The 25,710-nt window shown below is 52.3% G+C and overlaps 2 protein-coding genes across 2 annotated transcripts; both read left to right on the top strand.

Moving 5' to 3' along the window:
• The first annotated feature begins 3,568 nt into the window (after positions 1-3,568).
• On the top strand, positions 3,569-18,586 carry acot8 (acyl-CoA thioesterase 8). Its single transcript, XM_038983388.1, has 6 exons — positions 3,569-4,032; positions 5,066-5,202; positions 11,919-12,144; positions 12,436-12,593; positions 17,182-17,373; positions 17,773-18,586. Exons 1-6 carry the CDS (start codon positions 3,887-3,889, stop codon positions 17,889-17,891), a joined length of 978 nt encoding a protein of 325 aa, XP_038839316.1. The 5' UTR covers positions 3,569-3,886; the 3' UTR covers positions 17,892-18,586.
• Positions 17,916-23,095, top strand: LOC120037212 (proline-rich extensin-like protein EPR1). The gene is made up of 5 exons (XM_038983387.1): positions 17,916-17,925; positions 18,582-18,953; positions 19,046-19,242; positions 19,322-21,889; positions 21,956-23,095. Exons 1-5 carry the CDS (start codon positions 17,916-17,918, stop codon positions 22,790-22,792), a joined length of 3,984 nt encoding a protein of 1,327 aa, XP_038839315.1. The 3' UTR covers positions 22,793-23,095.
• The last annotated feature ends 2,615 nt before the right edge of the window (positions 23,096-25,710 follow it).

Here is a 25,710-nt window from a genome sequence, read left to right as displayed (position 1 = left end):
AGCATGTTGTCCAGCCCTGCTACAGTAGTTCACTAAACTACAGAGCATGTTGTCCAGCCCTGCTACAGTAGTTCACTAAACTACAGAGCATGTTGTCCAGCCCTGCTACAGTAGTTCACTAAACTACAGAGCATGTTGTCCAGCCCTGCTACAGTAGTTCAGTAAACTACAGAGCATGTTGTCCAGGCCTGCTACAGTAGTTCACTAAACTACAGAGCATGTTGTCCAGCCCTGCTACAGTAGTTCACTAAACTACAGAGCATGTTGTCCAGCCCTGCTACAGTAGTTCACTAAACTACAGAGCATGTTGTCCAGCCCTGCTACAGTAGTTCACTAAACTACAGAGCATGTTGTCCAGCCCTGCTACAGTAGTTCACTAAACTACAGAGCATGTTGTCCAGCCCTGCTACAGTAGTTCACTAAACTACAGAGCATGTTGTCCAGCCCTGCTACAGTAGTTCACTAAACTACAGAGCATGTTGTCCAGCCCTGCTACAGTAGTTCACTAAACTACAGAGCATGTTGTCCAGCCCTGCTACAGTAGTTCACTAAACTACAGAGCATGTTGTCCAGCCCTGCTACAGTAGTTCACTAAACTACAGAGCATGTTGTCCAGCCCTGCTACAGTAGTTCACTAAACTACAGAGCATGTTGTCCAGCCCTGCTACAGTAGTTCACTAAACTACAGAGCATGTTGTCCAGCCCTGCTACAGTAGTTCACTAAACTACAGAGCATGTTGTCCAGCCCTGCTACAGTAGTTCAGTAAACTACAGAGCATGTTGTCCAGCCCTGCTACAGTAGTTCACTAAACTACAGAGCATGTTGTCCAGCCCTGCTACAGTAGTTCACTAAACTACAGAGCATGTTGTCCAGCCCTGCTACAGTAGTTCACTAAACTACAGAGCATGTTGTCCAGCCCTGCTACAGTAGTTCACTAAACTACAGAGCATGTTGTCCAGCCCTGCTACAGTAGTTCACTAAACTACAGAGCATGTTGTCCAGCCCTGCTACAGTAGTTCACTAAACTACAGAGCATGTTGTCCAGCCCTGCTACAGTAGTTCACTAAACTACAGAGCATGTTGTCCAGCCCTGCTACAGTAGTTCAGTAAACTACAGAGCATGTTGTCCAGCCCTGCTACAGTAGTTCAGTAAACTACAGAGCATGTTGTCCAGCCCTGCTACAGTAGTTCACTAAACTACAGAGCATGTTGTCCAGCCCTGCTACAGTAGTTCACTAAACTACAGAGGATGTTGTCCAGCCCTGCTACAGTAGTTCACTAAACTACAGAGCATGTTGTCCAGCCCTGCTACAGTAGTTCACTAAACTACAGAGCATGTTGTCCAGCCCTGCTACAGTAGTTCACTAAACTACAGAGCATGTTGTCCAGCCCTGCTACAGTAGTTCACTAAACTAAAGAGCATGTTGTCCAGCCCTGCTACAGTAGTTCACTAAACTACAGAGCATGTTGTCCAGCCCTGCTACAGTAGTTTACTAAACTACAGAGCATGTTGTCCAGCCCTGCTACAGTAGTTCACTAAACTACAGAGCATGTTGTCCAGCCCTGCTACAGTAGTTCACTAAACTAAAGAGCATGTTGTCCAGCCCTGCTACAGTAGTTCACTAAACTAAAGAGCATGTTGTCCAGCCCTGCTACAGTAGTTCACTAAACTACAGAGCATGTTGTCCAGCCCTGCTACAGTAGTTCACTAAACTACAGAGGATGTTGTCCAGCCCTGCTACAGTAGTTCAGTAAACTACAGAGGATGTTGTCCAGCCCTGCTACAGTAGTTCACTAAACTACAGAGGATGTTGTCCAGCCCTGCTACAGTAGTTCACTAAACTACAGAGCATGTTGTCCAGCCCTGCTACAGTAGTTCACTAAACTACAGAGCATGTTGTCCAGCCCTGCTACAGTAGTTCACTAAACTACAGAGCATGTTGTCCAGCCCTGCTACAGTAGTTCACTAAACTACAGAGCATGTTGTCCAGCCCTGCTACAGTAGTTCACTAAACTACAGAGCATGTTGTCCAGCCCTGCTACAGTAGTTCACTAAACTAAAGAGCATGTTGTCCAGCCCTGCTACAGTAGTTCACTAAACTAAAGAGCATGTTGTCCAGCCCTGCTACAGTAGTTCACTAAACTACAGAGCATGTTGTCCAGCCCTGCTACAGTAGTTCACTAAACTACAGAGGATGTTGTCCAGCCCTGCTACAGTAGTTCAGTAAACTACAGAGGATGTTGTCCAGCCCTGCTACAGTAGTTCACTAAACTACAGAGGATGTTGTCCAGCCCTGCTACAGTAGTTCACTAAACTACAGAGCATGTTGTCCAGCCCTGCTACAGTAGTTCACTAAACTACAGAGCATGTTGTCCAGCCCTGCTACAGTAGTTCACTAAACTACAGAGCATGTTGTCCAGCCCTGCTACAGTAGTTCACTAAACTACAGAGCATGTTGTCCAGCCCTGCTACAGTAGTTCACTAAACTACAGAGCATGTTGTCCAGCCCTGCTACAGTAGTTCACTAAACTACAGAGGATGTTGTCCAGCCCTGCTACAGTAGTTCAGTAAACTACAGAGGATGTTGTCCAGCCCTGCTACAGTAGTTCACTAAACTACAGAGCATGTTGTCCAGGCCTGCTACAGTAGTTCACTAAACTACAGAGCATGTTGTCCAGCCCTGCTACAGTAGTTCACTAAACTACAGAGCATGTTGTCCAGCCCTGCTACAGTAGTTCACTAAACTACAGAGCATGTTGTCCAGCCCTGCTACAGTAGTTCACTAAACTACAGAGCATGTTGTCCAGCCCTGCTACAGTAGTTCACTAAACTACAGAGGATGTTGTCCATTGAAGTTGTTGTCTCTGGCTCTTTTGATATAGTATCAGATTAAAAAGGAATAATAACAAGGTTTGTGGAAGTTTGAAAGGGTTTGATCCACCTTAGGGCAGGAGTGTTTCCCCAGCTATATAGTCCTAGCACAGAGAAAAAGGGAAGCTATCTATAATAATAATATTTTGTCATAGCCTACAAATAGGACCCAGAGTTTTACCTGAGCAGGTTATGAGATCAGGAAAAACGGGTAACATTTTTGTCACACCACTTTTGAACCTGTCGTTCCACGTCTGGTTATGACCCCTAATGCATTCACACGCACGCACACACTGAGTAACCTTGCAGGCCCAGTGATTCCAGGGTGAGTGCTGCCACCTTCCGGTGATTTGTAGGTAATGCAGGAGCAGGCAGGCTGGTGGTGGAGATTGTGAGACGAAGGACACTGCTGCCTTTCAAAACGACTACTCAAAATCTAAAACTGACCGTTAATCAAACCCTTAACTCGAACCCTAACTCTATACTTAATCAATTCTGACATGATATATCATTTTGCAGGTCAGGAGTGTCCGTATAGTGTTGCCCGTGGAGATTGGAATATATATGAGCATCAGCACAGAGGCGTTCCCTAATCTAAATATGTAAATACATGCTAGAACGCGCCAATAGAATCTCGCTAGGTGGTGTTTGGCTCTGCCCACTATGATTAAATCGCTCCCATTGCAAAACGACAGTCGGTGGTCTATCTTGGGTTAGTTATAAAACATTTAGAAAAGCACAGAAAGAACGCATCTTTGGCATTAGTCAAAACAGCAACAAAAAAGACTTAGAAATCCTCTGGACATGAGCACTATTTACATCCATCCACACACCAACTGAACCGTACCACTCGGAAGGAGATTACAATCACATAGATCCTCATTTAAAAACATGATGGCTCCACTCCATTACATACTTCACACCCAGTAGATGGCGGTGACGCGTAATTATTCCAGTTTGCCAGCTGTTTGGAGAGTGGAGTAAGAATTCAAGTAGAAAACGGCAAGAGAAACATGGCAGAGAAAGTGAGTGGTGAAACATCGGAAGACAGGTCGGACTCCGCGGTGCCTCCTGGCGCTGCTGCGGTGTCGCAAGACCTTCGAAGTGTTCTGGTCACCAGCGTTCTGAACCTAGAGAAGCTGGAGATAGATCTGTACAGGTAGCATACTGTTAGCATACTGTTAGCTGGAGATCTGTACAGGTAGCATACTGTTAGCTGGAGATAGATCTGTACAGGTAGCATACTGTTAGCTGGAGATAGATCTGTACAGGTAGCATACTGTTAGCATACTGTTAGCTGGAGATAGATCTGTACAGGTAGCATACTGTTAGCATACTGTTAGCTGGAGATAGATCTGTACAGGTAGCATACTGTTAGCATACTGTTAGCTGGAGATAGATCTGTATAAGTAGCATACTGTTAGCATACTGTTAGCTGGAGATAGAGCTGTACAGGTAGCATACTGGTAGCATACTGTTAGCTGGAGATCTGTACAGGTAGCATACTGTTAGCATACTGTTAGCTGGAGATAGATCTGTACAGGTAGCATACTGTTAGCATACTGTTAGCTGGAGATAGATCTGTACAGGTAGCATACTGTTAGCATACTGTTAGCTGGAGATAGATCTGTACAGGTAGCATACTGTTAGCTGGAGATAGATCTGTACAGGTAGCATACTGTTAGCATACTGTTAGCTGGAGATAGATCTGTACAGGTAGCATACTGTTAGCATACTGTTAGCTGGAGATAGATCTGTACAGGTAGCATACTGGTAGCATACTGTTAGCTGGAGATATATCTGTACAAGTAGCATACTGTTAGCATACTGTTAGCTGGAGATAGATCTGTACAGGTAGCATACTGGTAGCATACTGTTAGCTGGAGATAGATCTGTACAGGTAGCATACTGGTAGCATACTGTTAGCTGGAGATAGAGCTGTACAGGTAGCATACTGGTAGCATACTGTTAGCATATTATTAGCCTGCCCAACACTCACCTTTGGTCTACTATTAGCAGATCAGTACAGCTAGTTAGCTAGCTACTGCTCGACATTTACCTCATGTTGTTTAGTTGTACTATGGCAATGTCAAGTTTTAATTGTGATGCAACTCAGTATAAACTTGTGCCCCCTCATCTGGGAAATTCTGGTTGTCTGTGCGTGTGGTGTGTGTGTGTGCACCGCGTTACAGAGGGACTCACCACTGGGTGCCCCGTACCCGTCGTCTGTTTGGGGGTCAGATCATTGGCCAGGCCCTGGTGGCTGCAGCAGAGTCCGTCGGGGAAAACGTTTTGGCTCACTCTCTCCACTGCTACTTTGTACGGGCAGGTGAGGAGCTGACATTGTCAACATCAGCACAACGCTACCATAGCATTACCATAATATTACAACACTACCACAACACTATGATAGCATTACCATAATATTACAACACTACCACAACACTATGATAGCATTACCATAATATTACAACACTACCACAACTCATAGCATTACCGCAACACCCCACAGGTTATACAATGCTTCTCCATTGCTTGCTGTTTGGGGTTTTAGACTGGGTGTCTGTATAAGCACTTCGTGACATCTGCTGATGTAAAAAGGCCATTATAAATGTAATCGATTGAACAGTAACTTTTCAAGGGGCAGTAAGGAACTGACCTTCAGTCAACATTACCACAACATGCCACAGAGTATACAGTCAACATTACCACAACATGCCACAGAGTATACAGTCAACATTACCACAACATGCCACAGATTATACAGTCAACATTACCACAACATGCCACAGATTATACAGTCAACATTACCACAACATGCCACAGAGTATACAGTCAACATTACCACAACATTCCACAGAGTATACAGTCAACATTACCACAACATGCCACAGAGTATACAGTCAACATTACCACAACATGCCACAGAGTATACAGTCAACATTACCACAACATTCCACAGAGTATACAGTCAACATTACCACAACATGCCACAGATTATACAGTCAACATTACCACAACATGCCACAGATTATACAGTCAACATTACCACAGCATGCCACAGATTATACAGTCAACATTACCACAACATGCCACAGAGTATACAGTCAACATTACCACAGCATGCCACAGAGTATACAGTCAACATTACCACAACATGCCACAGATTATACAGTCAACATTACCACAACATGCCACAGAGTATACAGTCAACATTACCACAGCATGCCACAGATTATACAGTCAACATTACCACAACATGCCACAGATTATACAGTCAACATTACCACAACATGCCACAGATTATACAGTCAACATTACCACAACATGCCACAGATTATACAGTCAACATTACCACAACATGCCACAGATTATACAGTCAAGGTACAGATTGAATTAGCCTGATTGAATTTGCCCTGCTCCAACTAACCTACCCTATACTGACTACTAACCCTGCTACTACCTCTCATGCTGGAGAGGTCCCATTTAACACCTGACCCTTACCCTCCTGCTCCTCATCCTGACCCTTACCTTCCTGCTCCTCATCCTGACCCTTACCTTCCTGCTCCTCATCCTGACCCTTACCCTCCTGCTCCTCATCCTGACCCTTACCTTCCTGCTCCTCACCCTGACCCTTACCTTCCTGCTCCTCATCCTGACCCTTATCTTCCTGCTCCTCATCCTGACCCTTACCTTCCTGCTCCTCATCCTGACCCTTACCTTCCTGCTCCTCATCCTGACCCTTACCTTCCTGCTCCTCATCCTGACCCTTACCTTCCTGCTCCTCATCCTGACCCTTATCTTCCTGCTCCTCATCCTGACCCTTACCCTCCTGCTCCTCATCCTGACCCTTACCTTCCTGCTCCTCATCCTGACCCTTACCTTCCTGCTCCTCATCCTGACCCTTACCTTCCTGCTCCTCTTCCTGCTCCTCATCCTGACCCTTACCTTCCTGCTCCTCATCCTGACCCTTACCTTCCTGCTCCTCATCCTGACCCTTACCTTCCTGCTCCTCATCCTGACCCTTACCCTCCTGCTCCTCATCCTGACCCTTACCCTCCTGCTCCTCATCCTGACCCTTACCCTCCTGCTCCTCATCCTGACCCTTACCTTCCTGCTCCTCATCCTGACCCTTACCCTCCTGCTCCTCTTCCTGACCCTTACCTTCCTGCTCCTCATCCTGACCCTTATCTTCCTGCTCCTCATCCTGACCCTTACCTTCCTGCTCCTCATCCTGACCCTTACCCTCCTGCTCCTCATCCTGACCCTTACCTTCCTGCTCCTCTTCCTGCTCCTCATCCTGCTCCTCTTCCTGCTCCTCTTCCTGCTCCTCATCCTGACCCTTACCTTCCTGCTCCTCATCCTGACACTTACCTTCCTGCTCCTCTTCCTGCTCCTCATCCTGACCCTTACCTTCCTGCTCCTCATCCTGACCCTTACCTTCCTGCTCCTCATCCTGACCCTTACCTTCCTGCTCCTCATCCTGACCCATACCCTCCTGCTCCTCATCCTGACCCTTACCCTCCTGCTCCTCATCCTGACCCTTACCTTCCTGCTCCTCATCCTGACCCTTACCTTCCTGCTCCTCATCCTGACCCTTACCCTCCTGCTCCTCTTCCTGCTCCTCATCCTGACCCTTACCCTCCTGCTCCTCATCCTGCTCCTCATCCTGACCCTTACCCTCCTGCTCCTCTTCCTGCTCCTCATCCTGACCCTTACCCTCCTGCTCCTCTTCCTGCTCCTCATCCTGACCCTTACCCTCCTGCTCCTCATCCTGACCCTTACCTTCCTGCTCCTCATCCTGACCCTTACCTTCCTGCTCCTCATCCTGACCCTTACCTTCCTGCTCCTCATCCTGACCCTTACCCTCCTGCTCCTCATCCTGACCCTTACCTTCCTGCTCCTCATCCTGACCCTTACCTTCCTGCTCCTCATCCTGACCCTTACCTTCCTGCTCCTCATCCTGACCCTTACCTTCCTGCTCCTCATCCTGACCCTTACCCTCCTGCTCCTCTTCCTGCTCCTCATCCTGACCCTTACCCTCCTGCTCCTCATCCTGACCCTTACCTTCCTGCTCCTCATCCTGACCCTTACCCTCCTGCTCCTCATCCTGACCCTTACCCTCCTGCTCCTCATCCTGACCCTTACCTTCCTGCTCCTCATCCTGACCCTTACCTTCCTGCTCCTCATCCTGACCCTTACCTTCCTGCTCCTCATCCTGACCCTTACCTTCCTGCTCCTCATCCTGACCCTTATCTTCCTGCTCCTCATCCTGACCCTTACCTTCCTGCTCCTCATCCTGACCCTTACCTTCCTGCTCCTCATCCTGACCCTTACCCTCCTGCTCCTCATCCTGACCCTTACCTTCCTGCTCCTCATCCTGACCCTTACCTTCCTGCTCCTCATCCTGACCCTTACCTTCCTGCTCCTCATCCTGACCCTTACCCTCCTGCTCCTCATCCTGACCCTTACCTTCCTGCTCCTCATCCTGACCCTTACCTTCCTGCTCCTCATCCTGACCCTTACCTTCCTGCTCCTCATCCTGACCCTTACCCTCCTGCTCCTCATCCTGACCCTTACCTTCCTGCTCCTCATCCTGACCCTTACCTTCCTGCTCCTCATCCTGACCCTTACCTTCCTGCTCCTCATCCTGACCCTTACCCTCCTGCTCCTCATCCTGACCCTTACCTTCCTGCTCCTCATCCTGACCCTTACCTTCCTGCTCCTCATCCTGACCCTTACCCTCCTGCTCCTCATCCTGACCCTTATCTTCCTGCTCCTCATCCTGACCCTTACCCTCCTGCTCCTCATCCTGACCCTTACCCTCCTGCTCCTCATCCTGACCCTTACCTTCCTGCTCCTCATCCTGACCCTTACCTTCCTGCTCCTCATCCTGACCCTTACCTTCCTGCTCCTCATCCTGACCCTTACCTTCCTGCTCCTCATCCTGACCCTTACCCTCCTGCTCCTCATCCTGACCCTTACCTTCCTGCTCCTCATCCTGACCCTTACCCTCCTGCTCCTCATCCTGACCCTTACCTTCCTGCTCCTCATCCTGACCCTTACCTTCCTGCTCCTCATCCTGACCCTTACCTTCCTGCTCCTCATCCTGACCCTTACCTTCCTGCTCCTCATCCTGACCCTTACCCTCCTGCTCCTCATCCTGACCCTTACCCTCCTGCTCCTCTTCCTGCTCCTCACCCTGACCTTAATTATCCTAACATATAACTCTGATCCTAACTATCCTAACATATAACTCTGATACTAACATATAACCCCTGACCCCAACTCTTCTAACATAAACTCAGCAAAGAAAGAAACGTCCTCTCACTTTTCAACTGTGTTTATTTTCAGCAAACTTAACATGTGTAAATATTTGTATGAACATAACAAGATTCAACAACGGAGACATAAACTGAACAAGTTCCACAGACATGTGATTAACAGAAATGGAATAATGTGTTCCTGAACAAAGGGGGGGTCAAAATCAAAAGTAACAGTCAGTATCTGGTGTGGCCACTAGCTGCATTAAGTACTGCAGTGCATCTCCTCCTCGTGGACTGCACCAGATGTGCCAGTTCTTGCTGTGAGATGTTACCCCACTCTTCCACCAAGGCACCTGCAAGTTCACAGACATTTCTGTGGGGAATGGCCCTAGCCCTCACCCTCCAATCCAACAGGTCCCAAACGTGCTCAATGGGATTGAGATCCGGGCTCTTCGCTGGCCATGGCAGAACACTGACATTCCTGTCTTGCAGGAAATCACGCACAGAACGAGCAGTATGGCTGGTGGCATTGTCATGCTGGAGGGTCATGTCAGGATGAGTCTGAAGGAAGGGTACCACATGAGAGAGGAGGATGTCAGCGTTGAGATTGCCTGCAATGACAACAAGCTCAGTCCGATGACGCTGTGACACACCGCCCCAGACCATGACAGACCCTCCACCTCCATCGATCCCTCTCCAGAGTACAGGCTTTAAAGTAATGCTCATTCCTTCGATGATAAATGCGAATCCGACCATCGCCCCTGGTGAGACAAAACCTTGACTCGTCAGTGAAGAGCACTTTTTGCCAGTCCTGTCTGGTCCAGCGACGGTGGGTTTGTGCCCATAGGCGACGTTGTTGCCAGTGATGTCTGGTGAGGACCTGCCTTACAACAGGTCTACAAGCCCTCAGTCCAGCCTCTCTCAGCCTATTGTGGACAGTCTGAGCACTGATGGAGGGATTGTGCGTTCCTGGTGTAACTCGGGCAGTTGTTGTTGCCATCCTGTACCTGTCCCGCAGGTGTGATGTTCGAATGTACTGATCCTGTGCAGGTGTTGTTACACGTGGTCTGCCACTGCGAGGACGATCAGCTATCTGTCCTGTCTCCCTGTAGAGTCTTAGGCGTCTCACAGTACGGACATTGCAATTTATTGCCCTGGCCACATCTGCAGTCCTCATGCCTCCATGCAGCATGCCTAAGGCACATTCACGCAGATGAGCAGGGACCCTGGGCATCTTTCTTTTGGTGTTTTTCGGAGTCAGTAGAGGCCTCTTTAGTGTGCTAAGTTTTCATAACTGTGACCTTAATTGCTAACCGTCTGTAAGCTGTTAGTGTCTTAATTGTTTATGGTTCATTGAACAAGCACGGGAAACCGTGTTTAAACCCTTCACAATGAAGATCTGTGAAGTTATTTGGATTTGTACGAATTATCTTTGAAAGACAGGGTCCTGAATAAGGGACGTTTCGTTTTTTAACCCCTGACCCCAACTCTCCTAACGTACTGTGTAGTAACTATAGACTCTAGACCTGCCACAACGTATAGTGCATTCAGAAAGTACTCAGACCCCTTGACTTTTTCAACATTTTGTTACATTACAACCTTATTCTAAAAATGTATTAGTCTTTTTCCCCCTCATTAATCTACATACAATACCCCACAATGACTCAACACCCCACGATGACTCAACACCCCACGATGACTCAACACCCCACGATGACTCAACACCCCACGATGACTCAACACCCCACGATGACTCAACACCCCACAATGACTCAACACCCCACAATGACTCAATACCCCACAATGACTCAATACCCCACAATGACACAATACCCCATAATGACACAATACCCTTTAATGACTAAGCAAAAACAGGTTTTTAGAAAATGTGTATAAAAAAAAAAATGATGATGATCACATTTACATACGTTTTCAGACCCTTTACTCAGTACTTTGTTGAAGCACCTTTGGCAGCGATTACAGCCTCGAGTCTTCTTGGTTATGACGCTACAAGCTTGGCACACCTGTATTTGGGGAGTTTCTCCCATTGTTCTCTGCAGATCCTCTCAAGCTCTGTCAGGTTGGATGGGAGTGTCGCTGCACAGCTATTTTCTGGTCTCTCCAGAGATATTAGATCGGGTTCAAGTCCGGGCTCTGGCTGGGCCACTCAAGATTCTCTGTTCTGATGAAACCAAGAACTATTTTGACCGGAATGCCAAGCGTCACATCGGGAGGAAACCTGGCACCATCCCTACGGTGAAGCATGGTGGTGGCAGCATCATGCTGTGGGGATATTTTTCAGCGGCAGGTACTGGGAGACTAGTCAGGATCGAGGGAAAGATGAACAGAGCAAAGTACAGAGAGATTCTTGATGAAAACCTGCTCCAGAGCGCTCAGGACCCCAGACTAGGGTGAAGGTTCACCTTCCAACAGGACAACGACCCTAAGCACACAGCCAATACAATGCAGGAGTGGCTTCGGGACAAGTCTTTATTTTTAATACCTTTTTAAAAAGCCTGTTTGCTTTGTCATTATTGGGTATTGTGTGTAGATTAATGAGGGGTTTAAAAAAATAACGTAACAAAATGTTACAGTAATTGGGTCTAAATACTTTCTGAATACACTGTATCTAGGTAATGGGGCGAACTCAGTGGAGTTCAATGTCATGTGTCTCTGTTCGGCGTTTCTTCAGCTCGGCAGGCCTGGAGGAGGAGCCTAACCTCTGACCTAAACCCTCCTAACATATAGCCCTACCTCTCTCCTCGGGCCTGTGTGCCAGGAGACCCCAAGGTGCCAGTGCTGTACCAGGTGGAGAGGACCAGGGACGGTCGTAGTTTCAGCGTGCGGTCAGTGAAGGCCATCCAACACGGTCAACCCATCCTCATCTGCCAGGCCTCCTTCCACAGTAACCAGCCCTCTCCTCTGCAGCACCAGTTCACCATGCCCTCTGTCCCCCCTCCTGAAGACCTGCTGACGGTGGAGGAACTCATACAGCTCTACCTCAGGTAATAACACGGTTATAACCAGGGGTTGGAACCAATATTATTTTCCTTTCGCTCTGATCAGAGCCACTATTCTTTTTCGTTCCGTTCCACAGTTCCGACCAGCAAAATAAAGTTCTGAACTGTTCAAACAAACAAAGTTGTTTTATATCGTTCCTTTATGTTCCTTTTTAAACCTCTGAAATATATATATATATATATAATGGTCCTGGTTCTGTGTAACTCCAGTAGGACATGGCAATGCCAAGGGTTCACGTCCGAACTGATCCTATCCTCATTCTGTGTGTGTTCCAGTAAGCCAGACTTGGCTGAGAAAGCCAAACAGGGTCTGAACAAGCTGCTAGCTGACGAGGTTCCCATAGAGATTAAACCTGTCAATCCTCCAGACTTCTACCGCGGCGTTGCCATGGAACCCAAGAAGCTGTACTGGGTGCGCGCTAGAGGCCACATCGGTAAGATACAGAAACTGTGTATGACTCTAACCCAGGGCTGCCCTTCCCTCGTCCTGGAGATCTACAGTCCTGTGGTTTTCAGTACAACCCTAACCTACCATACCTGGTTCAGGTATTGGTAAGCAGCTAATTAAGCAGCTAATTATTCACTCCAAATTAGGGTTGGCGTGAATCTACAGGAGGGTAGCTCAGCAGGAAGAGAGTTGGGCAGTCCTGCTCTAACCGGCCCAGCTCTGACCCTCCCTGCTCTGACCGGCCCTGCTCTGACCCTCCCTGCTCTAACCCTCCCTGCTCTGACCGGCCCTGCTCTGACCCTCCCTGCTCTGACCCTCCCTGCTCTAACCCTCCCTGCTCTGACCGGCCCTGCTCTGACCCTCCCTGCTCTGACCCTCCCTGCTCTGACCCTCCCTGCTCTAACCGGCCCTGCTCTGACCCTCCCTGCTCTGACCCTCCCTGCTCTGACCCTCCCTGCTCTAACCGGCCCTGCTCTGACCCTCCCTGCTCTGACCCTCCCTGCTCTGACCCTCCCTGCTCTGACCCTCCCTGCTCTAACCGGCCCTGCTCTGACCCTCCCTGCTCTGACCCTCCCTGCTCTGACCCTCCCTGCTCTGACCCTCCCTGCTCTGACCCTCCCTGCTCTAACCGGCCCTGCTCTGACCCTCCCTGCTCTGACCCTCCCTGCTCTAACCGGCCCTGCTCTGACCCTCCCTGCTCTGACCCTCCCTGCTCTAACCGGCCCTGCTCTGACCCTCCCTGCTCTGACCCTCCCTGCTCTGACCCTCCCTGCTCTGACCGGCCCTGCTCTGACCGGCCCTGCTCTGACCGGCCCTGCTCTGACCCTCCCTGCTCTGACCGGCCCTGCTCTGACCCTCCCTGCTCTAACCCTCCCTGCTCTGACCCTCCCTGCTCTAACCGGCCCTGCTCTGACCCTCCCTGCTCTGACCCTCCCTGCTCTGACCCTCCCTGCTCTAACCGGCCCTGCTCTGACCCTCCCTGCTCTGACCGGCCCTGCTCTGACCCTCCCTGCTCTGACCCTCCCTGCTCTGACCCTCCCTGCTCTGACCCTCCCTGCTCTGACCCTCCCTGCTCTGACCGGCCCTGCTCTGACCGGCCCTGCTCTGACCGGCCCTGCTCTGACCCTCCCTGCTCTGACCCTCCCTGCTCTGACCGGCCCTGCTCTAACCGGCCCTGCTCTAACCGGCCCTGCTCTGACCCTCCCTGCTCTGACCCTCCCTGCTCTGACCCTCCCTGCTCTGACCCTCCCTGCTCTGACCAGCCCTGCTCTGACCCTCCCTGCTCTAACCGGCCCTGCTCTAACCGGCCCTGCTCTGACCCTCCCTGCTCTGACCCTCCCTGCTCTGACCGGCCCTGCTCTGACCCTCCCTGCTCTGACCCTCCCTGCTCTGACCCTCCCTGCTCTGACCCTCCCTGCTCTAACCCTCCCAGCTCTGACCCTCCCTGCTCTGACCCTCCCTGCTCTGACCCTCCCTGCTCTAACCGGCCCTGCTCTGACCCTCCCTGCTCTGACCCTCCCTGCTCTGACCCTCCCTGCTCTGACCCTCCCTGCTCTGACCCTCCCTGCTCTAACCGGCCCTGCTCTGACCCTCCCTGCTCTGACCCTCCCTGCTCTGACCCTCCCTGCTCTGACCCTCCCTGCTCTGACCCTCCCTGCTCTAACCGGCCCTGCTCTAACCGGCCCTGCTCTAACCGGCCCTGCTCTGACCCTCCCTGCTCTGACCCTCCCTGCTCTGACCCTCCCTGCTCTGACCCTCCCTGCTCTGACCCTCCCTGCTCTGACCCTCCCTGCTCTGACCCTCCCTGCTCTGACCCTCCCTGCTCTAACCGGCCCTGCTCTGACCCTCCCTGCTCTGACCCTCCCTGCTCTGACCCTCCCTGCTCTGACCGGCCCTGCTCTGACCCTCCCTGCTCTAACCGGCCCTGCTCTGACCCTCCCTGCTCTGACCCTCCCTGCTCTGACCCTCCCTGCTCTGACCCTCCCTGCTCTAACCCTCCCTGCTCTGACCCTCCCTGCTCTGACCCTCCCTGCTCTGACCCTCCCTGCTCTGACCCTCCCTGCTCTGACCCTCCCTGCTCTGACCCTCCCTGCTCTGACCCTCCCTGCTCTGACCCTCCCTGCTCTGACCCTCCCTGCTCTAACCGGCCCTGCTCTGACCCTCCCTGCTCTAACCCTCCCTGCTCTGACCCTCCCTGCTCTGACCCTCCCTGCTCTGACCCTCCCTGCTCTGACCCTCCCTGCTCTGACCGGCCCTGCTCTGACCGGCCCTGCTCTGACCGGCCCTGCTCTGACCCTCCCTGCTCTGACCCTCCCTGCTCTGACCCTCCCTGCTCTGACCCTCCCTGCTCTGACCCTCCCTGCTCTGACCCTCCCTGCTCTGACCCTCCCTGCTCTGACCCTCCCTGCTCTAACCGGCCCTGCTCTGACCCTTCCTGCTCTAACCGGCCCTGCTCTGACCCTCCCTGCTCTGACCCTCCCTGCTCTAACCCTCCCTGCTCTGACCCTCCCTGCTCTGACCCTTCCTGCTCTAACCCTCCCTGCTCTGACCGGCCCTGCTCTAACCGGCCCTGCTCTGACCCTCCCTGCTCTAACCGGCCCTGCTCTGACCCTCCCTGCTCTAACCGGCCCTGCTCTGACCCTCCCTGCTCTGACCCTCCCTGCTCTGACCCTCCCTGCTCTGACCCTCCCTGCTCTAACCGGCCCTGCTCTGACCCTCCCTGCTCTGACCCTCCCTGCTCTAACCGGCCCTGCTCTGACCCTCCCTGCTCTAACCCTCCCTGCTCTGACCCTCCCTGCTCTAACCGGCCCTGCTCTGACCCTCCCTGCTCTAACCGGCCCTGCTCTGACCCTCCCTGCTCTAACCGGCCCTGCTCTGACCCTCCCTGCTCTGACCCTCCCTGCTCTGACCGGCCCTGCTCTGACCCTCCCTGCTCTGACCCTCCCTGCTCTAACCGGCCCTGCTCTGACCCTCCCTGCTCTGACCGGCCCTGCTCTGACCCTTCCTGCTCTAACCGGCCCTGCTCTGACCCTCCCTGCTCTGACCCTCCCTGCTCTAACCGGCCCTGCTCTGACCCTCCCTGCTCTGACCCTCCCTGCTCTGACCCTCCCTGCTCTGACCCTCCCTGCTCTAACCCTCCCTGCTCTGACCCTCCCTGCTCTGACCCTCCCTGCTCTGACCCTCCCTGCTCTGACCCTCCCTGCTCTGACCCTCCCTGCTCTGACCGGCCCTGCTCTGACCGGCCCTGCTCTGACCGGCCCTGCTCTGACCCTCCCTGCTCTGACCCTCCCTGCTCTGACCCTCCCTGCTCTGACCGGCCCTGCTCTAACCGGCCCTGCTCTAACCGGCCCTGCTCTGACCGGCCCTGCTCTGACCCTCCCTGCTCTGACCCTCCCTGCTCTGACCCTCCCTGCTCTGACCCTCCCTGCTCTGACCAGCCCTGCTCTGACCCTCCCTGCTCTAACCGGCCCTGCTCTAACCGGCCCTGCTCTAACCGGCCCTGCTCTAACCGGCCCTGCTCTAACCGGCCCTGCTCTGACCGGCCCTGCTCTGACCGGCCCTGCTCTGACCCTCCCTGCTCTGACCCTCCCTGCTCTGACCCTCCCTGCTCTGACCCTCCCTGCTCTAACCCTCCCAGCTCTGACCCTCCCTGCTCTGACCCTCCCTGCTCTGACCCTCCCTGCTCTAACCGGCCCTGCTCTGACCGGCCCTGCTCTGACCCTCCCTGCTCTGACCCTCCCTGCTCTGACCCTCCCTGCTCTGACCCTCCCTGCTCTAACCGGCCCTGCTCTGACCCTCCCTGCTCTGACCCTCCCTGCTCTGACCCTCCCTGCTCTGACCCTCCCTGCTCTGACCCTCCCTGCTCTAACCGGCCCTGCTCTAACCGGCCCTGCTCTGACCCTCCCTGCTCTGACCCTCCCTGCTCTGACCCTCCCTGCTCTGACCCTCCCTGCTCTGACCCTCCCTGCTCTGACCCTCCCTGCTCTAACCGGCCCTGCTCTGACCCTCCCTGCTCTGACCCTCCCTGCTCTGACCGGCCCTGCTCTGACCCTCCCTGCTCTAACCGGCCCTGCTCTAACCCTCCCTGCTCTGACCCTCCCTGCTCTGACCCTCCCTGCTCTGACCCTCCCTGCTCTGACCCTCCCTGCTCTGACCCTCCCTGCTCTGACCCTCCCTGCTCTGACCCTCCCTGCTCTGACCGGCCCTGCTCTGACCGGCCCTGCTCTGACCGGCCCTGCTCTGACCGGCCCTGCTCTGACCCTCCCTGCTCTGACCCTCCCTGCTCTGACCCTCCCTGCTCTGACCCTCCCTGCTCTGACCGGCCCTGCTCTGACCGGCCCTGCTCTGACCCTCCCTGCTCTGACCCTCCCTGCTCTAACCCTCCCTGCTCTGACCCTCCCTGCTCTGACCCTCCCTGCTCTGACCCTCCCTGCTCTAACCGGCCCTGCTCTGACCCTCCCTGCTCTAACCGGCCCTGCTCTGACCCTCCCTGCTCTAACCGGCCCTGCTCTGACCCTCCCTGCTCTAACCACTCTGCCAGAGGGAGATGCAGTAAGCTGTGTGTGTTACCCCAGGTAAAGGTGATATGAAGCTCCACTGCTGTGTGGCAGCCTATGTGTCAGACTATTCGTTCCTGGACACTGCTCTCCTGCCCTACCCCGGGCAGCGTGCCACTTTCTCAGCCTCTCTGGATCACGCCATGTGGTTCCACAACACCTTCAGGGCAGACGAATGGATGCTCTACGAGACTGAGAGCTCTTGGGCTGGTATGACCACATATATACACACACACTGGACACACACACACACACTTCCCACCCACTCACACACACTTCCCACCCACTCACACACACACACATAGAGAGACAGGTATGGACACACAGAGACACATATACACACACACTGGACACACAGAGACACATATACACACACACTGGACACACACACACACTCACCCACACACACTTCCCACCCACTCACACACATAGAGAGACAGGTATGGACACACAGGGACACATATACACATAGAGAGACAGGAATGGACACACAGACACACATATACACACACACTGGACACACAAAGTTACAGACAGCAGCATTCACCTTCCAACTGGTTCTCTGTGTTGGTCTTCCCACATGCTAACGTACGTGTGTGTGTCCACCAGGGGGCAGCAGAGGGCTGGTCCAGGGACGTCTGTGGAGGAGAGACGGGGTGCTGGCTGCCAGCTGTGCCCAGGAGGGGGTACTCAGGGTCAAGGCCGTGACTAACGAGAGCAAGCTATAACCGTGACAACCTGTTAAATGGCTGATGAAGCCATGTAGAGTCAGGAGACTGGCTGCGTTTACACAGGCAGCCCAAATATGATCTCTTTTCCGCCAATTGGTCTTTTGACCAATCACATCAGATCTCTTCACATATATTTGTCAGAGCTAATATAATTGGTAAAAAGACCAATTTGTGAAAAAAAGATCAGAATTGGGCTGGCTGTCTAAAGAGAGACACCCTGCCGACGAACGGCTGGTGGCCACGGTGTGTTAGTGATCATCCGCTGGGAGTTGATGAACGGTTCAACCTCATCCCCAGCCTACATACCCTGCCTTCATCCCCAGCCTACATACCCTGACTTCATCCCCAGCCTACATCCCCAGCCTTCATCCCCTGCCTACAACTTCCGCCTTCATCCCCAGCCTTCATCCCCAGCCTACAACTTCAGCCTACATCCCCAGCCTTCATCCCCAGCCTACATCCCCAGCCTTCATCCCCTGCCTACAACTTCCGCCTTCATCCCCAGCCTTCATCCCTAACCTACAACTTCAGCCTACATCCCCAGCCTACAACTTCAGCCTTCATCCCCAGCCTTAATCCCCAGCCTTCATCCCCAGCCTTCATCCCCAGCCTTCATCCAAGACATCAGACCCCAGCCTACATCCCCAGCCTACATCCCCAGCCTTAATCCCCAGCCTTAATCCCCAGCCTACATCCCCAGTCTTCATCCCAAGACATCAGACCCCAGCCTACATCCCCAGCCTACATCCCCAGCCTACATCCCCAGCCTACATCCCCAGCCTTCATCCCCAGCCTTCATCCCCAGCCTACATCCCCAGCCTTCATCCTCAGTCTTCATCCCCAGCCTAAATCCCCAGCCTAGATCCCCAGCCTACATCCCCAGTCTTCATCCCAAGACATCAGACCCCAGCCTACATCCCCAGCCTACATCCCCAGCCTTCATCCCCAGCCTACATCCTCAGACTTCATCCCCAGCCTACATCCCCAGTCTTCATCCCAAGACATCAGACCCCAGCCTACATCCCCAGCCTACATCCCCAGCCTACATCCCCAGTCTTCATCCCCAGCCTACATCCCAAGACATAAGACCCCAGCCTACATCCCCAGCCTACATCCCCAGTCTACATCCCCAGTCTTCATCCCCAGCCTACATCCCAAGACATCAGACCCCAGCCTACGTCCCCAGTCTTCATCCCCAGCCTACATCCCCAGCCTACATCCCCAGTCTTCATCCCCAGCCTTCATCCTCAGACTTCATCCTCAGCCTACATCCCCAGTCTTCATCCCAAGACATCAGACCCCAGCCTACATCCCCAGCCTAAATCCCCAGCCTACATCCCCAGCCTACATCCCCAGTCTTCATCCCAAGACATCAGACCCCAGCCTACATCCCCAGCCTACATCCCCAGCCTTCATCCCCAGCCTACATCCCCAGTCTTCATCCCCAGCCTACATCCCAAGACATAAGACCCCAGCCTACATCTCCAGCCTACATCCCCAGTCTTCATCCCCAGCCTACATCCCAAGACATCAGACCCCAGCCTACGTCCCCAGTCTTCATCCCCAGCCTACATCCCCAGCCTACATCCCCAGTCTTCATCCCCAGCCTTCATCCCCAGCCTTCATCCCCAGCCTTCATCCCCCGTCTTCATCCCCAGCCTTCATCCCCAGCCTTCATCCCCAGCCTTCATCCCCAGCCTACATCCCCAGCCTTCATCCCCAGCCTACATCCCCAGCCTACATCCCCAGCCTACATCTCCAGCCTACATCCCCAGTCTTCATCCCCAGCCTACATCCCAAGACATAAGACCCCAGCCTACATCTCCAGCCTACATCCCCAGTCTTCATCCCCAGCCTACATCCCAAGACATCAGACCCCAGCCTACGTCCCCAGTCTTCATCCCCAGCCTACATCCCCAGCCTACATCCCCAGCCTACATCCCCAGTCTTCATCCCCAGCCTTCATCCCCCGTCTTCATCCCCAGTCTTCATCCCCAGCCTTCATCCCCAGCCTACATCCCCAGTCTTCATCCCCAGCCTTCATCCCCAGCCTACATCCCCAGCCTTCATCCCCAGCCTACATCCCCAGCCTACATCCCCAGCCTTCATCCCCAGTCTTCATCCCCAGCCTACATCCCCAGCCTTCATCCCCAGCCTTCATCCCCAGCCTTCATCCCCAGTCTTCATCCCCAGCCTACATCCCCAGCCTTCATCCCCAGCCTACATCCCCAGCCTACATCCCCAGTCTTCATCCCCAGCCTACATCCCCAGCCTACATCCCCAGCCTTCATCCCCAGACTTCATCCCCAGCCTACATCCCCAGCCTACATCCCCAGACTTCATCCCCAGCCTACATCCCCAGACTTCATCCCCAACCTACATCCCCAGACTTCATCCCCAGACTTCATCCCCAGCCTACATCCCCAGACTTCATCCCCAGCCTACATCCCCAGACATCATCCCCATACTACATCCCCAGTCTTCATCCCCAGACTACATCCCCAGCCTTCATCCCCAGCCTTCATCCCCCGTCTTCATCCCCAGTCTTCATCCCCAGTCTTCATCCCCAGCCTACATCCCCAGTCTACATCCCCAGCCTTCATCCCCAGTCTTCATCCCCAGCCTACATCCCCAGTCTTCATCCCCAGCCTACATCCCAAGACATCAGACCCCAGCCTACGTCCCCAGTCTTCATCCCCAGCCTACGTCCCCAGCCTACATCCCCAGTCTTCATCCCCAGTCTTCATCCCCAGTCTTCATCCCCAGTCTTCATCCCCAGCCTTCATCCCCAGCCTACATCCCAAGACATCAGACCCCAGCCTACGTCCCCAGTCTTCATCCCCAGCCTACATCCCCAGCCTACATCCCCAGTCTTCATCCCCAGCCTTCATCCCCAGACTTCATCCCCAGCCTACATCCCCAGTCTTCATCCCCAGCCTACATCCCCAGTCTTCATCCCCAGCCTACATCCCCAGTCTTCATACCCAGCCTACATCCCCAGCCTTCATCCCCAGCCTACATCCCAAGACATCAGACCCCAGCCTACGTCCCCAGTCTTCATCCACAGCCTACATCCCCAGTCTTCATCCCCAGTCTTCATCCCCCGTCTTCATCCCCCGTCTTCATCCCCAGCCTTCATCCCCAGCCTTCATCCCCAGCCTTCATCCCCAGCCTTCATCCCCAGCCTACATCCCCAGCCTACATCCCCAGCCTTCATCCCCAGCCTACATCCCCAGTCTTCATCCCCAGTCTTCATCCCCAGTCTTCATCCCCAGCCTACATCCCCAGGCTTCATCCCCAGCCTACATCCCCAGCCTACATCCCCAGTCTACATCCCCAGACTTCATCCCCAGCCTACATCCCCAGACTTCATCCCCAGCCTACATCCCCAGACTTCATCCCCAGCCTACATCCACAGCCTACATCCCCAGCCTTCATCCCCAGCCTACATCCACAGCCTACATCCCCAGACTTCATCCCCAGCCTACATCCCCAGCCTACATCCCCAGCCTACATCCCCAGCCTACATCCCCAGCCTACATCCCCAGTCTTCATCCCCAGCCTTCATCCCCAGCCTTCATCCCCAGTCTACATCCCCAGCCTACATCCCCAGCCTACATCCCCAGCCTACATCCCCAGCCTACATCCCCAGACTTCATCCCCAGCCTACATCCCCAGCCTACATCCCCAGCCTACATCCCCAGTCTACATCCCCAGTCTACATCCCCAGCCTACATCCCCAGCCTACATCCCCAGCCTACATCCCCAGCCTACATCCCCAGCCTACATCCCCAGACTACATCCCCAGTCTTCATCCCCAGCCTACATCCCCAGCCTACATCCCCAGCCTACATCCCCAGCCTACATCCCCAGTCTTCATCCCCAGCCTTCATCCCCAGCCTTCATCCCCAGCCTACATCCCCAGCCTACATCCCCAGCCTACATCCCCAGTCTTCATCCCCAGCCTTCATCCCCAGCCTTCATCCCCAGCCTACATCCCAAGACATCAGACCCCAGCCTAAATCCCCAGCCTAAATCCCCAGCCTTCATCCCCAGCCTACATCCCCAGCCTACATCCCCAGCCTTCATCCCCAGCCTACATCCCCAGTCTTCATCCCCAGCCTACATCCCCAGACTTCATCCCCAGACTTCATCCCCAGCCTACATCCCCAGCCTTCATCCCCAGCCTTCATCCCCAGCCTACATCCCCAGCCTACATCCCCAGCCTACATCCCCAGCCTACATCCCCAGTCTTCATCCCCAGCCTACATCCCCAGTCTTCATCCCCAGCCTACATCCCCAGTCTTCATCCCCAGCCTACATCCCCAGTCTTCATCCCCAGCCTACATCCCCAGCCTACATCCCCAGTCTTCATCCCCAGTCTTCATCCCCAGTCTACATCCCCAGACTTCATCCCCAGCCTACATCCCCAGTCTTCATCCCCAGCCTACATCCCCAGCCTACATCCCCAGTCTTCATCCCCAGCCTACATCCCCAGTCTTCATCCCCAGCCCACGTCCCCAGACTTCATCCCCAGCCCACGTCCCCAGCCTACGTCCCCAGCCTACGTCCCCAGCCTACGTCCCCAGCCTACGTCCCCAGCCTACGTCCCCAGCCTACGTCCCCAGTCTACGTCCCCAGCCTACGTCCCCAGTCTTCATCCCCAGACTTCATCCCCAGCCTACGTCCCCAGTCTACGTCCCCAGTCTACGTCCCCAGTCTACGTCCCCAGTCTTCATCCCCAGACTTCATCCCCAGACTTCATCCCCAGCCTACATCCCCAGACTTCATCCCCAGCCTACATCCCCAGTCTTCATCCCCAGACTTCATCCCCAGCCTACATCCCCTTCTGCGTCTACAATCTACTGAACCATATGGTGATGATTAGAATGAGTTGATTCTGACTGAATAGATTTTCTGATCTAGATTTCCATATGTATTAACTCTTTTTTATTTATTTAATTATTTTACCATTTTAAATTATTTTATAATTGCATTTGATAATTGTTGTGTCCATAAGCTTCCCTTATTAATTGTTCATATTTCAATAATTAATATATTTTCATGAATGTACAGGAAATGTAGAGTCGGGTCCAGTAATTATTGACACCATTGATAAAGATGAGCAATCATTGAAATATTGAGCTATATTGTATGCAAAAAATGTAAATTATTTTATCCTAGAGATTTTGTTTAACAAGTAATAAAAAAAAATCTCAAAAAGATAGGGGTTGAAATGATTGGCACCCTTGTTTTCATTCCTCTAGCACCTCCCCTTGTGAGGGTCATTACACTGAGCCTTTTGTTCTCCAATCAGATTCTGTATGGAGGAATGGTCTAAGATCCCTCCCAATGTGTTCTCCAATCAGATTCTGTATGGAGGAATGGTCTAAGATCCCTCTCAATGTGTTCTCCAATCAGATTCTGTATGGAGGAATGGTCTAAGATCCCTCCCAATGTGTTCTCCAATCAGATTCTGTATGGAGGAATGGTCTAAGATCCCTCCCACTGTGTTCTCCAATCAGATTCTGTATGGAGGAATGGTCTAAGATCCCTCCCAATGTGTTCTCCAATCAGATTCTGTATGGAGGAATGGTCTAAGATCCCTCTCAATGTGTTCTCCAATCAGATTCTGTATGGAGGAATGGTCTAAGATCCCTCCCACTGTGTTCTCCAATCAGATTCTGTATGGAGGAATGGTCTAAGATCCCTCCCACTGTGTTCTCCAATCAGATTCTGTATGGAGGATTAGACCATTCTGATTGGAGAACACAATGGGAGGGATCTTCGTCTGTGCTTATGGACTGCTCTCTTCAGTCCAAACCGCAGGTTTTCAATGGGGTTCAAGTCCGGAGACTGCGTTGATCATTGCAAAATGTTTTTTGTGGTCAATTAACCATTTCTTTATAGATTTTGATTAGCGCTTGGGGTGTAAAACCCACCACTTGTGTTGCTTCTGTAACAGGGTTGGTTATGTTTCCACTTGCCTCTAAAGAAATGTGTATTTAATGTTCAAGCATTCTTATTGGTTAGTTCAACTCTGATGACAATAAGGTGTGTTGTGATTGGCCCCGCTTGCAGATAGGGGGAGATCGCGAATGTCAGGTCTTCCCAGTAGGAAAATGTGATGCAAGGGGTAGGTCATGTTCTGAATACTATTTTCTATTTTCTATTTTACAATGTGTACAAGTTTGCTGTACGCACATATCAACAACTGACACCCACGAAGCATCGTTACCCATCGCTCCACAAACGCCGCGGCCCTTTGCAGAGCAAGGGGAACCACTACTTCAAGGTCTCAGAGCGAGTGACGTAATCGATTGAAACGCTATTAGCGCGCACCACCGCTAACTAGCTAGCCATTTCACATCCGTTACACTTCTGTTAACCAATGCCAAACTCACCATTGGTGTGCCTGGCCAAAGGTCATCTGATCACAGCACCGGTTCCAATCCAAGTGCAAAATGGCGTATATCAATCTCCAGCCAGTGTTGTGGTCAGATGGCATGAAAATAAAGCTTTTTGGCCACGCACACCAGTGGTGGGTTTGGCATTGGTTAACAGAAACATATGCAAAAAAGTATCTCAGACCTACATTAAAATATGGTGGTGGATCTTTGATGTTATGGGGCTATTTTGATTCCACTGATGCTGGGGCCCTTGTTAAGGTCAACAGCATCATGAACTTTACCCAGTTCCAGGACATTTTAGCCTGGTTGCCAGGTTTCTTTTTTAACCCCCATGTAGGTTTTCACTCCAAGTGGATCTTCCAGTAAGTTCTGTGTGGATGGAATGGATGTAAACTGAACAAAAATATAAATGATTTTTTAAATGTTTTTTTTTTTTTTAAATATAAATGCAACAATGATTTTACTGAGTTACAGTTCATAGAAGGAAATTAGTAAATTGAAATAAATCCATTAAACCCTAATCTATAGATTTCACATGACTGGGCAGGAGAGCCAGGCCCAGACCATCTGAATGAGGTTTTCCACACAAAAGGGCTTACAGCCAGAAATACTCCTCAACACCCTCCCATCCCCCCTCAGATGATCCTGCAGGAGAAGAAGCCAGATGTGGAGGTCCTGGGCTGGCGTGGTTACACGTGGTCTGCGGTTGTAAGGACGGTTGGACGTGCTGCCAAATTCTTTAAAATGACGTTGGAGGCAGTTTATGGTAGGGAAATGAACATTCAAATGTCTGGCAACAGCTCTGGTGGACATTTCTGCAGTCAACATACCAAATGCACGCTCCCTCAACTGGCATTAGTGACCTTTTATTGTCCCCAGCACAAGGTGCACCTGTGTAATGATCATGCTGTTTAATCAGCTTCTTGATATGCCACACCTGTCAGGTGGATGGATTATCTTGGCAAAAGAGAAATGCTCACTAACAGGAATGTAAACAAAATTTGAGAGAAATAAGCTTTTTGCTCGTATGGAACATTTCTGGGATCTTTTATTTCAGCTCATGAAACATGGGACCAACACTTTACATGTTGAGTTCATATTTTTGTTCAGTGTAGAACAGGGGTGTCAAACTCATTCCACGGAGAGCCGAGTGTCTGCAGGTTTTTGTTTTTCCTTTCAATTAAGACGTAGACAATCAGGTGAGGAGAGTTCCTTACTGAGACCTAGACAATCAGGTGAGGAGAGTTCCTTACTGAGACCTAGACAATCAGGTGAGGAGAGTTCCTTACTGAGACCTAGACAATCAGGTGAGGAGAGTTCCTTACTGAGACCTAGACAATCAGGTGAGGAGAGTTCCTTACTGAGACCTAGACAATCAGGTGAGGAGAGTTCCTTACTGAGACCTA

This window comes from Salvelinus namaycush, unplaced genomic scaffold (genome assembly GCF_016432855.1).
Source record: "Salvelinus namaycush isolate Seneca unplaced genomic scaffold, SaNama_1.0 Scaffold163, whole genome shotgun sequence".
NCBI lineage: Eukaryota > Metazoa > Chordata > Actinopteri > Salmoniformes > Salmonidae > Salvelinus > Salvelinus namaycush.
Note: the sequence above shows the minus strand (reverse complement) of the source record. Positions and strands in the feature narration are given on the sequence as shown.